This window comes from Choloepus didactylus, assembly GCF_015220235.1.
Source record: "Choloepus didactylus isolate mChoDid1 chromosome 23 unlocalized genomic scaffold, mChoDid1.pri SUPER_23_unloc2, whole genome shotgun sequence".
Lineage (NCBI taxonomy): Eukaryota > Metazoa > Chordata > Mammalia > Pilosa > Megalonychidae > Choloepus > Choloepus didactylus.
Genome location: NW_023637596.1, coordinates 226,179 through 243,225, shown reverse-complemented (window position 1 = coordinate 243,225; position 17,047 = coordinate 226,179). Strand labels below are relative to the sequence as shown.

The 17,047-nt window shown below is 38.7% G+C and overlaps 1 protein-coding gene and 1 pseudogene across 1 annotated transcript in view; one reads left to right on the top strand and one right to left on the bottom strand.

Annotated features, from left to right (window-relative positions):
- The window catches only part of LOC119524992, a 50,958-nt gene that overhangs the window by 18,823 nt on the left and 15,088 nt on the right, over positions 1-17,047 (top strand). The window contains exons 4-5 of the mRNA XM_037823699.1: positions 3,526-3,584; positions 7,537-7,642. Of these exons, the coding sequence (XP_037679627.1) occupies positions 3,526-3,584; positions 7,537-7,588 (111 nt within the window). The 3' untranslated portion in view covers positions 7,589-7,642. The remainder of the gene's footprint in view (positions 1-3,525; positions 3,585-7,536; positions 7,643-17,047) is intronic.
- Positions 303-625, bottom strand: LOC119525002 (annotated as a pseudogene).

Below are 17,047 nucleotides of genomic sequence, written 5' to 3'. Positions count from 1 at the left end.
AGAAATATAAAATGGAAATAAAAAATACAAACACATTTTCCTTTTTAAAGTACTTTTAAGAAAAAAAGCTGGGCCTTGGAAGTTTCGGTTATTTTTCCCTCCCCTGTTGCAAATCCGCGCCGTGGTCCTGGCTGGGGGGGTGGAGAGCGCGTGTCACCTGCGGGGGGCGCTGCCTGCGGTGGGTGGGGGCGGCCTCTCCCCTCGGAGGGGAGCACGTGTAAATTCCGAGATCGGAAGTGGGGGAGAATAGGTCACGGTGGCCTATTTTTATTTTTTAAGTTTATTGTTTCCTTGTTTGCTGTCTAGTCAACCTCATCGGTCTATTGCTTCTCGGTGTCCACATCCTCCTCTTCATCTTCAACTGCCTGCTTGCCCGTAGTGGCCTCAGCCTCCTCATCTTCATCTCCACCCTCTTCCTCACCATCTCTTTCTACCTCCTCTTCCTCCCCACCTTCTTCCTTTTCTTCATCCACCTCATTGTCAGCCTCCTGTTCCCCATTTTCTTTGTTAGCGTTCCCATTAGCAGGTGCATTTCTTCCGTTCTCCGCTTCCTCCACAATTTCCTTCTTCTCTTTAAGTCCTTGGTGGTGATATGGGAGCTGGTATCCACGGCTGCGTCTGACATGCTGGGGCACGCTGGTGATCTGATCTAAGAGATTAGAAAGAAAGCCAGTGTTCGGGGCTCTGGCGATAAAACTGCTGGGTCCGCGGTGGCGGCAGCGCACAGTGGAGGTGGCTGCGGGAGCGGGGACCCGCCTGGGGAACAATGCAGAGATGGCTTTTCTGAGCAGCCCGTGGGCCCTTCGTTGTCTCTTGAGGGGCTTAATGCGTTTAAAAAGCCTAAGTCGCTTTTATAACCCCACCCCCGTCTCCACTCCGCACAACCTTCCGACCCAGACTGTTTAATGTTTTTGTTTGTTTGTTTTTTTGTTTTTTACCATTTATTTTAATCTTTGTTTTTATTGTGGGTAACATTGTGGTAACATATATACAGTGTAGTATTTCTCATCTTAACCATTATCATGTATAAAATTCAGTGATATTAATTACATTCACAGTATTGGGCTACCAACACCACTATCCATTACCACTATCCATTACCAAACTTTTTCATCACCCCAAACAGAACCTCCATGACCATCAAGCATTAAGTCCCAATTCCCAACCCAGCCCACAGTCGCTGATAACCTATAATCCAGTCTCTGTTTCTGTGTATTTGCTTATTCTAGGTATTTCAAGTAAGTGAAATAATACGATATTTGTCCTTTTGTGTCTGGCTTATTTCACTCAACATGCTATCTTGATGGTTAACCCATGTTGTAGTAGGTATCAATACTTCATTCCTTTTTATGGCTGAATAATATTTCTATTGTATGTATATACCACATTTAGTTTACTCATCAGTTGATCAACACACAGATTGCTCCTACCTTTTCCTTTTTTTTCTCTTTTTAATTCAATTTTATTGAGATGTAGCCACACACCATACAATCCAAATACAACCAATGGCTCACAGTGTTATCCCATAGTTGTGCATTCATCACCACAATCAAAATTTGGAAATTTTCACTACTCCAGGAAAAAAAAAAAAGAAAAGAAAAAATAGGAAATCCAGAACATCCCCTGCCCCTGTCCCCCCCATTGTTGATCCCTAGCATTAAGGTGGTAGATTTGTTAGTGTTGAGGAAATTCTATTACAATATTACTGTTAACTGTAGTCCATAGTTTACAATAGGTGCATTTTCCCCCATATACCACTCTTACTAACTCCTTGTAATAGTTCTGTACATTTTGTCTACTTCCTGGAGGAAAATTTTTAATATTTGTACTGTTAATTGCAGTCATTGTTCACATTGTCCAAAAACTTAAGATTTACTGATTTATGCAGTCATGTTTTAACCTGTGAATTTCCTTCTGTTGATATAAATGACTTTAAACTTTCCGTATCAACCACATTCATACCCAATTCAGCACTGCTGATTATACTCAAAATAATGTGCTCTCATCGCCTCTATGCATTTCCAAACAATTAAATTTAACCTAGTTAAAAACTGTACATTTTAGCAACTGCTCTTCATTTTCTAGCCTTATTCTATCTCTTGCCAATGTATATTCTAGATTCTGTGTCCATGAGTTTGCATAGTATAATTAGTTCGTATTAGTGAGATCATACAATATTTGTCCTTTCGTGTCTGACTTATTTCACTTGAAATAATGCCTTCAAGCTTAATCCATGTTGTCACAGGCTTCAGGATTTCATTCCTTCTCAGTGCTGAATAATATTCCACCATATGTATATATCACATTTTGTTTATCCATCAGCTGATGGACACTTGAATTGTTTCCATCTTTGGGAATTGCAAATAGTGCTGCTGTCATCATCAGTGTGCAGATGTCTGTTCACGTCCCGGCTTTCAGTTCTTCTGGGTGTATACTGAGTAGCGAGATTGCCAGATCATAGGGCAACTCTATACTTAGCTTTCTGAGGACCCACCAACCATCATCCACAGCAGCTGTACCATTGTACGTTCCCACCAACAGTGGATTAAGTGTTCCTACTTCTCCATATCCTCTCCAACATTTGTAGTTTCCTGTTTGTTTAATTGTGGCCATTTTACTAGGTCTGAAATGATATCTCATTGTGTTTTTTTTTAATTAAATTCAGTTTTATTGAAATATATTCACATACCATATAGTCATCCATGGTGTGCAGTCAGCTGTTCAGAGTACCACCCTATAGTTATGCATTCATCACCACAATCTATTTCTGAACATTTTCCTTACATCAGAAAGAATCAGGATAAGAATAAAAAATAAAAATAAAAAAGGACACCCAAATCATTCCCCTCATCCCACCCTGTTTTTCATTTAGGTTTTGTCCCCATTTTTCTCCTCATCCATCCAAACACTAGATAAAGGGAGTGTGATCCACAAGTTTTCACAATCACACTGTCACTCCTTGTGATCTACATTGTTATACAGTTGTCTACAGGAGTCCAGACTATTGGGTTAGAGTTTGATAGTTTCAGGTACTTACTTCTAGCTATTCCAATACATTAAATCCTAAAAAGGGTTATCTATATAGTGTGTAATGATGTCTTCCAGACTAACAATGTCCACCAGAGCATGGTGCATAATGATGTCCACTCGGCACACTTCCGGCCCAGTTTAATGCTTTTTAAAACATTTAAAAATTCATTTATTGATTTCTTTCTCCAATTGCCTATTTCCCTTTTTTTTCTTGTTTGTTTTCTGTGTGTGTTGGCCCCAACTCTAGTGCAGCCCCCCTTGACTCTCGTGAAACCCCTGAGACCTGGGACCAGGGTTTTGATGTGGGCAGTTCAAAGGTGGAGTGTTTTATTTACTGACTTAGAGTAGATTGGAGAAACAGGTTTTTGGGAAACTGAGATGAATTCTTTTTTCAGCTAAGTGTGAGATGCTTGCTACAACAACCAAATGGTAGTGTGTTGTAAAATATCCCTAGATAATGTTATGTATTACTATACCTTCTCTGATTGGCTCTAGGATGTGACCTTCTGCTTGAATTATCTCAAGAGCTTTAGAAATATGAGTGCACACCTGAGGTAAGGTGAAAGAGGTTTTTATAATAAGGTTATATCTTGTATTCTTCAGTTTTTTCCTAATACCTCTGTGCTAGAATATTACTATCTATACAATGTTTCCTGTGGGAAACTGAATGTACATGATAAATTCAGGCCACTCATTAATCCAGATATTTCCAGAGCCCTCTAAATTGCTGCCTTAAAAAAGAGGAGGGGAGAACCTAAGATGGCGGCTAGGTGAGACAGGGCAAAAAAATGCCTCTGTGAAAAATACTAAATAAAAACCAGAAAGTGACCCAGAACACCACTTCCAGAGTAGCACCATCCAGACAAGGTCTGCTAAATCCACAGGGAACGGGCATTGGGTGAAACAGGAGTCTGCATTCTGAAACGAATGAGTGAGTCAGCTGAGAATCCCTCGGCCACGCTGCAGTGTGGGGAAATTGTGGGTTGGTGTTTGGAGATGGACTAGTACTTTAAAAGAAAAATAAGCCTGGGAGCAGCTACAGATATGACAGGAGTGGGCTGGGCTAACGCCTCGGTGTCTGGCATGGAGGATACCCCTTCCTACACCCACTGCTGATTGTCTCGGGCCCAGGGGAGCAAACAGAAGCCAAAGGAGAAAAAAAAAAAAAAACATGACTTGCAGACATCTCCCTGGTAGGTGGGGGCACTCCTGCCCGAGGCCGAACCCACAGCACAGAGGCGTGCCGAGAAACCCAGAATGACAGGGAGTCTTTCACACAGCACCGCTCACATGCCACAATATCGGTCATGGACAGTGGCCTTTAATACAACCATGGCTGATTGTCCCATAGCTGGGAGGGGGGAGCTGTGTGGAAAGGGGGAAGTTAATGCATCCCATTCAACCATCTTTGAAGTAGGCTGGGAATGCTCCGGCACAGCCCGGCGTCCCAGGGCTTCCGTGGAGGCCAGTGTGCACTTGTGATATGGCATGGCCCACCCTCCCTCAGCAGAGATCCTGGAAGTGCACAGCAGAAAAGGGAGAACCACTCAGAAATACCAGGGAACTTACCCCAATACCAAGGACTTTTGGGTCAGCAGCAGAGGACAGCCTTAAATCTCTGGGGACACCTGGGGGTTTGATTATTAAAGCTGCCCTTCCTCCCTACCTGCTCAGACACACACCCCTCATTCAGGGTGGACAGCACCGACATCACGCTCAAATTAAGTGCACCAATTGGACACCACAAGAATCAGATCCCCACACACCACAAAGTTGAGGAGAACTGACTTGAGGGGAATAGGTGAGTCATGGATTCCGTCTGCTGGTTAGTTAGAGAAAGTGTACGCCACGAAGCTGCAGTTCTGACAAATTAAAAATCAAGTAAAGCAAATGCCAAGAGGCCAAAAACAACAGAAAATCTTAAAGCATATGATAAAACCAGACAATATGGAGAACCCGAACCCAAACACCGAAATCAAAAGATCAGAAGGCACATAGTACTTGGCACAATTAATCAAAGAACTTCAGATAGGCAATGAGAGCATGGCACGGGATATAAAGGGCATGAAGAAGAAAATGGCACAGGATATAAAAGACATAAAGAAGACCCAAGAAGAGCATAAAGAAGATACTGCTAGAGTAAATAAAAAAATAGAAGATCTTATGGAAATTAAAGAAACTGTAGGCCAAATTAAAAAGACTCTGTATACTCATAATACAAGACTAGAGGAAGCTGAACAACAACTCAGCCTCCTTGAGGACCACAGAATGGAAAATGAAAGAACAAAAGAAAGAATGGGGAAAAATCAAAAAAATAGAAATGGATCTCAGGGATATGATAGATAAAATAAAACATCCGAATTTAAGACTCTGGTATCCCAGAAGGGGAAGAGAAGGGTAAAGGTCTAGAAAGAGTATTCAAAGGAATTGTTGGGGAAAACTTCCCAAACCTTCTACACAATATATATACACAAAGCATAAATGCCCAGTGAACTCCAAATAGAATAAATCCAAATAAACCCACTCCAAGACATATTCTGATCAGACTGTCAAGTACTGAAGAGATGGAGCAAGTTCTGAAAGCAGCAAGAGAAAAGCAATTCACATACAAAGGAAACAAGACTAAGTAGTGACTACTCAGCGGCCACCATGGAGGTGAGAAGCAGTGGCATGATATATTTAAAATTCTGAGAGAGAAAAATTTCCAACCAAGAATACTTTATCCAGCAAAACTCTCCTTCAGATTTGAGGGAGAGCTTGAATTTTTCACAAACAAATGCTGAGAGATTTTGCTAATAAAAGTCCTGCCCTACTTCAGATACTAAAGGGAGCTCTACTGACAAAGAAACAAAGAAAGGAGAGAGAGATATAGAGAATTTTAACAGACATATATAGAATATTACATCCCAGGTCACCGGGACACACATTCTTCTCTAGTGATCATGGGTCTTTCTCCAGAATGGACCGTATGCTGGTACAAAAAAACAAGCCTCAATAAAATTTAAAAAAAATGAATGAATTTGTTCAAAGCACATTCCCTGACCACAATGGAATAGAAATAGAAGTCAATAACCATCAGAGACTTGGAGAATTGACAAACATCTGGAGGATAAAAATGAGGGGGAGCTGAAAACATTCCCAGATAATCAAAGTTGAGGGACTTCATCATCAGTAATCCGTCCTATAAGAAATGCTAAAGGGAGTTGAGCAGGCTGAAAGGAAGGGACACTAAACAATTGACTGAAACTACATGAAGAAATAAGGATTTCCAGTAAAGATCACATGGTAAATATAAATACCAATATTACTGTATTGTTGATTTATAACTCCACTATTTAGTTCCTACAGGATCTAAAATACATGAACTGTAATGATAAATCAGTGGTTTTGGACTCAATGTAAAATATGCAATTTTTGACAAGAACTACATAAAGGTGGGGGAATGATGGAGTATAGGAACATAGTTTATGTGTCATATGAAAGGTAAGTTGGTATCAAAGAAAAACAAGATTGTTATAGATTTAAGATGTTAAATTTAAGCCCCATGGTAAACACAAAGAAAGTATCAGAGAATATGAACATAGAGATGAAAAGTAGAGTAGGGGTTCCAAGAATGGGGGAAGGGGCAATGGGGAGTTAAGAAATGAGAGAGGGTTTGTGCTTGGGGTGAAGGGAAACTTCTAGAAATTGATGGTGGGAAGGTGATAGCATTGCAATATTCTAAATGTGATTAATGCCACTAATGGAATGCTAGGGAGGGGGTGGAATGGGAAGATTTAGGCTATATATGTTTCCACAATAGAAAAAAAAAAAGTCTAAACAGATGACAATTAAATGCCAAGGATGATCCTGGATGGGATCTGAGGATGGAGGAGAAGAGGCTCGAAGGGATACAGATGGGACACGAGAATAAAAAATGAAATATAAAATGTAAGCTTTATATCAATGTTGAATTTCTTGAACTTCTTAGCTGCATTTAATGAGATTGCATAAAAGAATGTTCTTGTCCACAGAAAAGGTATATGTGAATTATATTGTTTGTTCAGAGATATGTGCAGCTTGCTCTCATATGTTCAGAGGACAGAGCAATAGATGATTAATGATAGATAGGGAGGGAGAGAGGGAGGGAAAGAAAGAGATGGTGGTGTGACAGGATCTTAAAGGTGATGGATCGGGTTATCAGGAGAGGGGGGTCAGGGTATGATGGAGTTCTATGTATGGGGTTTGTCCTGTTTTTGCAACTATTCCTGTAAGATTGAATTTATTTCAAAATGAAATTTATTAATTTAAAAAAAAAGGAGGATGGCATTCTATCACCCAGTCTTTTGAAAGGTATAATTGAGTAACTAAGAGTACCAGAAAGATGAAAGCAAAGTAAAGCTGTGAGTTTTTTTTTTTTTTTACCATGCTCTGGGGCAAAAATGGGCTGATATATAGTTTTTACCCTAAGATTTCCATTAATGAATTAAAGTAGTTCATTCAATGGAAATGTGTATTTTTTTTTAGGAGTTTACATGGGGTTGTGACGGAGGTGCCAAGGAGCCCCAAGGATTGCTGACCAGGCAGAACATACCAACCCTGAGAGGAAGCAAGACATCAAGCCTCTGAAACCATGAGCCAGTAAATTGCTGTTGTTAAGCCAAAAAAAAAAAAACAAAAACAAAAAAAACAAACAAAAAAAAACCAGTTACATGGGGTTAGTTTGTTTCCTTCTCTGCCCTTTCATTTAGGGCTTTATTTTGTGAGGTAATTGCATGCAACTGGATGGGGGGTGTTATCTGAATTCATTACATGCCAGTAGGTGAGATTATAGGTGAATTTTGCCCAACACATTTAAGGATACAGCTCACTGAGATCCCATTCTATCAGTTATCTATCACCATGTAACAAATTATCCTAAAATTGGGAAGCCTGAAATAATATTTATTATCTCACGCAGTTTTGAAGGTCAGGAATCTGGAGTGGCTTAGCTTGGGCATTTCTGGGTCAGGGTCTCTCTTGAGACTATGGACAAGAATTTGGCTGGGTTTGTACTCTCTGAGACTTGCCTAGTTGGGTGATCTGCTTTAGGCTCACTCACTTGGCTTTTGGCCAGAGGCCTCATTTCCTTACCCTTTGAACCTCTCCCTGGAGCAGTTCCTGTCATGTTCCCCTCAAGAGAATGTGTTCCAAGAGAGCAGTCTTGCAACCAAGATGACCAAAACCAGAGAGTCTTTCCATAAGCTAATTTTTGAATTGACATAACATCATTTCTGCCATATGTGATTGGTCCCACAGCCCAACCTTGGTACAGTGGGGGAGAGGACTACACACGGTATGAACACCAGGAAATGGGATTCATTGGTGGTGGGGGGCATATTGGGGACTGGCTACCACAGCCATTTATTCGCTGTTCTAAACTTTCTCCATAAAATCTCAGGCATTGTCTCATTACTTTTGGTGAATTATTTGGTTTCCAGCTAAGGTGAAACCCTCTGCCTCCACACTAAATCCAACTACTCTTGTTCATTCAAGGATATCATTCTAGGAAGTCTCCTCTTTGTCCTGCATTATTAAGTGTTCTGTCTCTCTGGATAATCTCGTGAGCAAACATATTAATTCTCATATCGTCTCTCAATAAATGTCCCTCTTTGCATGGCACATCCTTGCCTTATTTTATTTTATTTTTTTCTGGTTCTTACAGAAAAATTTCTCAGTTGTCTGTGTTTGTGGCCTCCAATTCTTTTCTCATTCTCCTTGAAAATCACACTTGTCAAGGTCAACAACAAATTCCCTATTGGTTTATTTCATGGTCCTTTTTTTTTTTTTTTTTCACCTTTCTCATTTTTATTATTCATTTTTTTTATTTTATTTTTTAATCATTTTATTGAGATATATTCACATACCACGCAGTCATACAAAACAAATCGTACTTTCGATTGTTTACAGTACCATTACATAGTTGTACATTCATCACCTAAATCAATCCCTGACACCTTCATTAGCACACACACAAAAATAACATGAATAATAATTAGAGTGAAAAAGAGCAATTGAAATAAAAAAGAACACTGGGTACCTTTGTCTGTTTGTTTCCTTCCCCTATTTTTCTACTCATCCATCCATAAACTAGACAAAGTGGAGTGTGGTCCTTATGGCTTTCCCAATCCCATTGTCACCCCTCATAAGCTACATTTTTATACATCTGTCTTTGAGATTCATGGGTTCTGGGTTGTAGTTTGATAGTTTCAGGTATCCACCACCAGCTACCCCAATTCTTTAGAACCTAAAAAGGGTTGTCTAAAGTGTGCGTAAGAGTGCCCACCAGAGTGACCTCTCAGCTCGTTTTGGAATCTCTCTGCCATTGAAGCTTATTTCATTTCCTTTCACATCCCCCTTTGGTCAAGAAGATGTTCTCCGTCCCACGATGCCGGGTCTACATTCCTCCCCAGGAGTCATATTCCACGTTGCCAGGGAGATTCACTCCCCTGGGTGTCTGATCCCACGTAGGGGGGAGGGCAGTGATTTCACCTTTCAGGTTGGCTTAGCCAGAGAGAGAGGGCCACATCTGAGCACCAAAGAGGCATTCAGGAGGAGACTCTTAGGCACAAATATAGGGATTTGTCTTAGGCACAAATATAGGGATTTGGATTCCAGGATGCCTCCTATCTCAGCAGCTCTGAGTTCCTTCTTGATCTCCTCTTCTGTTTCCTTCTCATCTCCCTGGCATTTAATGGCTGGCATGTTCCAGGGCTCTTTTTTCTCAATCTAACTCTTCCCCTAGGTGATGTCATCCAGTCTTGTGTTCTAAGTAATGCTACATTTATTTAAAATAATGTATTTCAAATAATATATATATGTATTATTTATATGAGACTCCTGAATATATGTACCTAGCCAAGACCTCTGCCTAATCTCTGGTCTCATAGATGTACCTGCTAAGCATCATCTTTTGTGTGTCATCCTCCTTTCACATCCGAAATCCAATCAATCAGTAAATTTTGTGGGTTACAGCTACAAGATTTTGACTCAGAATCTTACTTCTTCTTAGTACAGCCATTTCTTTACACTGTTTCATAGCTCCAATATCTATTTTTGTATTATTCTAGTATCTTTATTACTTGTCTTCCTGCTTTCACCATTGCTCTCTACATTATGTTCTTCACACAGCAGCCAGTGTAAAGCTTTTCACATGAAAGTCAGATCATATCCTCCATCAGAGTCACCCTCCCACTAGACTCTAGAGAAGAATTTGTTCCTTACCTCTTCAAGCCTCTGGAAATCTTCCTCTCTTTTATAAGTACATTTTGGGCCACCTGTAAAACCCAGTATAGTACCCCATCTCAAGATCCTTTACTTAATCACACTCACAAAGACCATTTTTCCAAATAGGTAAAGTTTACAGGTTTAAGGAACTTGGGGGAACATTATTCATCCTACTATATTCCCCATTCCTTCTTTCCCCCAGCCCATGACAGCCACTAGTTCACTTTCAATCTCTGTGCTGTACATATGCCTATTCTGGACATTTCATATAAATGGAATCACATGATATGTAGTGTTTTATGACTAGCTTCTTTCACTTAGCATAACATTTTCAAGGTTCATCCACGTACTAGCACACATCTCATTCCTTACTATGGCTGGATAATATTCCATTGTATGGATAATACTTCATTTTTTTCTCCATTCACCAATCAGTGGACATTTTGGGTGTTTCCACTTTTTGGCTATTATGAAGCATACTTCTGCAAATATTTGCCAAAAGAGTGGCTGGGGGATGACTGCTGGGGTTGTGACTTATTTAGCCAGACCACTGTTCCTTGTTGTTGTTTAATGTAGTTTTATTGAGATATATTCACATACCATAGAATCACCCAAATTTTATAATCAATTATTTACAGTATCATCACATAGTTGTGCATTCATCACAATTTTTGAACATTGCAGAACTCCAAGAAATAAGAATAAAAATAAAAGTAAACAAGAATACTCAAAACATTTCATACTCCCCCCCAATTATTCATTTACATTTTGTCCCCCTTTATTCTGCTCAGTTATGCATACTCTGGATAAAGGGAGTGTGAGCCACAATTTTTCCCTATCACACAGTCACTATAACTATATATGCCTATATAGTTATGTGATTGTAATCAGAAATCAAGGATATTGGAATGCAGTTCAACAGTTTCAGGTATTTCCTTCTAGCTATTCTAGTAAACTAGAAACTAAAAAAGGGATATCTATATAATGTATAAGAATAACCTCCAGAATGGGATGGGAGAAAAAAATGGAAAAGAAAGCCCCTTTTCAGAGCCTGTCACCAGCCCCCCACTTGCACTGGTCGACTGGTGTTGGTACCTGGTTCTCTGTGTCTCTTTTCTTGGGACATGTCCATTTTCCAGTATTCTGAGTTCAGCCATCTCTAAAAGCCTCTGTTTTTATTTATTTTTTTGTCAGCCCCAGAAAAAGTTTCTGTGAGCACTTCAGGGTACTTTCCTGCTTGCTCAGGGTGTATCTGTGCTTGTGGCTTGTATTCAGTGATCCAGATTTGTTAACAAAAACCATGATTGGAGCTTTGTTGAGTTACTTTTTCTCACTCCAGGTGGCCTGCTTCTTTTTCCCACAGTGAAGTTTCCACTCAGCCTGCCATACTGGTTGGGGAGGGGTGCCAGCTCTGCAGTTTGGGGAGTTTTACTTACAGTTCTGTGCTGTGATCTCAGCTGTTCCACCCATTCCGGGCAGGGGTACGACAGTGTCCAATCAGGGATGTCCCCACTTGTTCCACACTATTTACTAGTTGTTCCTGGCTATTTATTAGTGGCTCTAGAGGACTAACTAAATTCCACACCCTTCTATGCCACCACCTTGCCCTCCCTTGTGATCTGTTTCTTAGTGGGTTTTTGTATATGGTGTGAGGTTAGGGTCACCTTCATACTTTTGCATTTGGATATCTAGTTTCCCAGCACCATCTGTTGAAGACTGGTCTTTGCCTGTCGAGTGGACTTGGCACCATTTTGAAAAGGGGTGCCATAGAGGAGAGTGTCTGTTTCTGAAATTTCAATTTGATTCTATTGGTCTATATATCTTTCCTTGTGCCAAGACTACACTGTTTTAACTACTGTGGTTTTGCAGTAAGTTTTAAAATCAGGAAGTGTGGGTCTTCCTACTTTCTTTTACTTTTTCAAGACAATTTTGGCTGTTTGGAGCCTCTTTCCCTTCCACATAAATTTGACGAGTAGCTTTTTTATTACTTGAAAGAAAGCTGTTAGAAATTGGTATTATATTGAATCTGTAAACTGCTTTGGGTGGAATTGACATTGTAAGAATATTTAGTTTTCAAATCCTGGAATGTGGAATGTCATTCCACTTATTTAGGTCTTCTTTGATTCCTTTCAGCAATATTTTATAGTTTTCCATGTAGAAGACCTTTACATCCTTGGCTAAATTTATTCCTAGATATTTCACTCTTTTCATTGCTATTAATGAATATCTTTTTAATGCAAGAAGAACCTTCTATTATAATTAGCCCAGATTCTCAAGTTGTTAAAAAATCTTTAATACAATGAGGAACATCATCTATTTCTCTGGTCATTTAGATTAGTAGTTTTGTGGCTTTGCACTATTTCTTTGAAGAAAACAAATCAACATGGATCACCATGCTTTTTGCTCAGACATTTGGGGCACAGAGTGTGTTATGTATGGCCCACACTTAAATCATGGAGGGAGAGCTTTGACTTTTAATTATGCTTATTTTTTTCATGATTTCTTCACATTTCTTTTTTTGGTAAAAAGGTTTTGAAAAAGTGACTTTTTCCTGCTTTATTGTCCATATTGTTTCATCTGTACAGATGAATTGTTCATATTTTAAGTCTTTTAATACTTTTTCCAGGTTGTTGACATTACCTAGAGTGTCAAAAACCTACAGTAGATAAACTTGCAGAAAATAAAAAAGCTTTGTAGAAAAATGCCCCTCCTCACATAGAAAAGAAATACAAGCAAAATGTTATGATGTCCAAGGAATATGGAATAAACTGAAGCTAGAGGTTTTCAAAGATATGCATCTGCTTGAAGAAATTATCCCCAAGCTCAGAACATTTCAGGGACATCCAGATGCCATTGGGGGTTCAAGTGTATTACTGTATATAAAGTTGTAATAATGTATAAAACTCCCAGTTACAACAGTTACTTGAGTTTTTTGCATACTTTTTTAAATCATATTTTTTATTGTGGAATATAACATATATACATAGAAGTGATAACTTTCCAAATGCAATTCATCAAGTAGTTAGTAAATTTCAAAAGAATGTTATGGTTTATAGTTCCATTGTTTTAGGTATTTCCTTATTGTGAAATATAACATATGCAAAATGTAGTAACTTTAAAAGTATGGTTTAACAAGTAGATATATAGGAAATTTCAAAAAATATTTTGAGTTTCACTACCATATATATATATATATATAGAGAGAGAGAGAAGTGATAACATACAAATTACAATTTAACAAGTAGCTATAGAGCACATTTCAAAGAATGCTATGGGTTACATTCCTACCATTTCAGTTCTTTCCTTCTAGCAATTCTAAAACCCTAGCTACTAGGAAAAAGAAAATTATATAGAGATTCAGTATTCATAATCCTTTGTTAAGTTTCATCTTGTCTGTTGCTACCCCTTCCTCTGATACTTTCCTGATCTTCAGGGATGTCTAAGCAATGACCACCATAACTTTTTCATGTTGAGAAGTGGTGTTGACATTATGGGAAAAGGGGGCACATGTGATTGATGTTCTTGAAGAGAGTATTGGCTCTGGGTTTTGGGACTTAGCTAGCATAGGAATTCTCTGGAGGATTTTTTTTTTGAAGAATAACCTTAGTGAGTGAATCTTTTATAGAGTTTCAGATAGGGATCCAGGTATTCTTTAGGGTTCTTGGAAATACTGTTGACATGGGCTTACCATTCTATGGCCATTTGGAATATCCAGCTGAAGCTTGCATAGGAATAACCTACATGAGAGCCTCTTGACTCTATTTGGAATCTCTTAGCCACACAAATCTTACTTTTTTGCCTTTCTTTTATGCTTTTGGTAAAAAAGGCATTCTCAACTCCCCGACGCCAGTGTCAGGCTCATTCCTGGAATCCATCTCCCACATTGCTAGGGAGACTCATTCACCTGGGGGGGGGGGCATGTCCCACATCGAGTGGAGTGTGATGAATTTATTTTCAGAGTTGGGCTTAGTGAGGGAAAGTTCACATTTGAGCAACAGAAGAGGTTCTCTGGAGGTGACACCTGGGCATAATCATAGGTGGTCTTATCCTCCACTTTACCAACATAAGTTTCCGAAGAGCAAGCCTCATGATCAAGGGTTTGACTTATAAAGTAGGGGGTTCCTAAGTTTACATAGTATATGTATGTCTACAATAATCCATCCATAGCTCACATTATCATCTGAGTTGTACAATCCTGATCACTCTCCATTTTAAACAATTCTCATGACCCATAACACCCCATAACTCATTTCAGCCCTTAATTGTTTGTCCCTAGTATTTGTGTGGTACTAGTAAGTTATTCCTATTAATTATAGTCCCTAGTTTGTGACAGGTAGATTTTTCCCATATACCATCCTGTTTTGAACTCTCTGTACTAGTGTCATACATTAGAAGTATATCATGTGAGCATCTATCTATATTTATAGTGCTTATCTGTGGGATATATGCCTTTAAACAGCCCATTTCAATCCTATTCATTTTCAAGAAAGCTCTGATACTTGTAATCCCATTAGCAAACAGTCATCACCCCCTCCATTCCCATACCTTTGAATTCACCCTGATTAACATATCTGAACATGTTAGATTATCATTCCCCCTCCACAAGCTTCTATTTCTAGGTCCCCAATATTCTACATTATAAGACATTGATTTTACATTGTTCAGGGAGTTCATAGTAGTGGTAACATATAATATATCTCCCTTTATGTCTGACTTATTTCTCTCAGCATTATAGCTTCAAGGTTCATCCATTTTTCCATAAGTTTCAGGACTTTGTTCATTCTTACTGCTGTATAGTGTTCCATCGTGTGTGTGTGTGTGTGTGTGTGTGTGTGTGTGTGTGTGTGTGTGTGTGTATATATATATATACACACACACTGCATTTTGTTTATCTACTCATTTGTTGAAGGATACTTAGATTGTTTCCATCTCCTGGCATTTGTGAACAGTGCCACTGTTAATGTTGGTGTACAAATTTCTGTTTGTGTCACAGCTTTTTTAAACTCTGGGCATATACCAAGAATTGAAATTGCCAGATTGTAGGGTAATTCAATATCCAGGTTTCTGAGACGCTGCCAATATATCTTCCACAGAGGCTGTCCCATTATACATTCCCATCACCAATGTATAAGCATTCCAATTTCTCCACATCCCCTCCAGCATTTATTGTTTCCTGTTTGTTTAATGGCAGCCATCCTTACTGGTGTGAGATGGGACCTCATTGTGGTTTTGATTTGCATTTCCTAATAGCTAGAGAAGATGAACATTTTTCATGTATTTTTTAGCAATTTGTATTTCTTCTTTGGGAAAATACCTTTTCCTACCTTGTACACATTTTATAATGGTGCTCTTTGTACTATTGTTTTTGAGTTGTAGGATTTCTTTATATATGCAGGATATCAGTGTCTTATCAGTTATATGGTTTCCAAATACTTTCTTTGATTGAATTGGCTGCTTTTTCACTTATTTGTGGCTCAGATGCTTTTGATTTTGAAGAGTTCCCATTTATTTTTTTCTTTTCTGGCTTGGGCTTTGGGTGTAAAGTCAAAGAAGCTACCTCCTATTACTAGGTCTTTAGGATGTTTCTGTATATTCTAAGAGTTTTATTGTGTTGTTTCTTATATTGAGGTCTTTGATCCACTTTGAGTTGATTTTTGTATAGGGTGTGAGCTAGGGGTCATTTTATTCATTTTGAAATGGGTGTCCAGTTCTCCCAGGCCTATTTGTGGAAAATAACCGTTCTTTTCAAGTTCAGTGGATTTGGGGGCCTTATCAAAAATCAGCCAACCAAAAATTCGATTCCATTCGTCAATATCTCTATCTTTGTGCCAATGCCATGCTGTTTTGACCACTGTGGCTTTACAGTAGTCTTGATAGTCTGGAAGTGTAAGTTCTCCCAATTTGTTCTTCTATTTTTAGGAATTTTTGGCAATTCAAGCCCCTTTCCCTTGCAAATAAGTTTGAGGACTAGCTTTTCCATGTCTGCAAAGTAGGTTGTTAGAATTTTGATTGGAATTGCATTGAATTTGTAGATTAATTTGGGTAGAATTGATGACTTAATTGACATTTAGCCTTCCTACCTATGATCATGGAATATCTTTCTACTTATTTAGGTCCTGTTTTTTTTCCTTTACTGAAGTTTTCTAATTTCCTGTGTAGATGTCTTTTACATCCTTGGATAAGTTTATTCCTAGGTACTTGATTTTTTTTAGTTGCTATTGTGAACAGAATTTTTTTTTTTTATTTTACCTCTTCAGTTAGGTTATTACTAATGTATAGGAACATAACTGATTTATGTGCATTAATCTTATATCCCACCACTCTGCTGTCTTTGTTTATTAGCTCAAATAGCTTTGTCATCAGTTTCTCAGGATTTTCCTAATATAAGATCCTATTATCTGCAAATAATGACGGTTTTATTTCTTAGTTTCCAGTTTGGGTACATTTTATTTCTTTGTCTTGGTGAATTGCTCTGAGTGGAACTTCTAGCACAATGTTGAGTAATAGCAGTGTGCCTCAACATGATTAGTTATTCTCACAATGTGCTACCATCATCTCTGTCCATTTCCAAATGTTTAAGTTCACCTTAGTTGAACATTCTGCTCATAATAAGCAACCACTCCTCATTCTTTGGTTTCATTCTATATCCTGTATCTCAGTTGAAGTGTAAGTTTGTTCCTTTCACTGGGTCATAACATCATTTTTCTTAGTGTAGGTTGTAGTTTTCTGTTGTCTAGGCATCTGGTTTCCTTGGTTACTCCAGTTAGGTTTT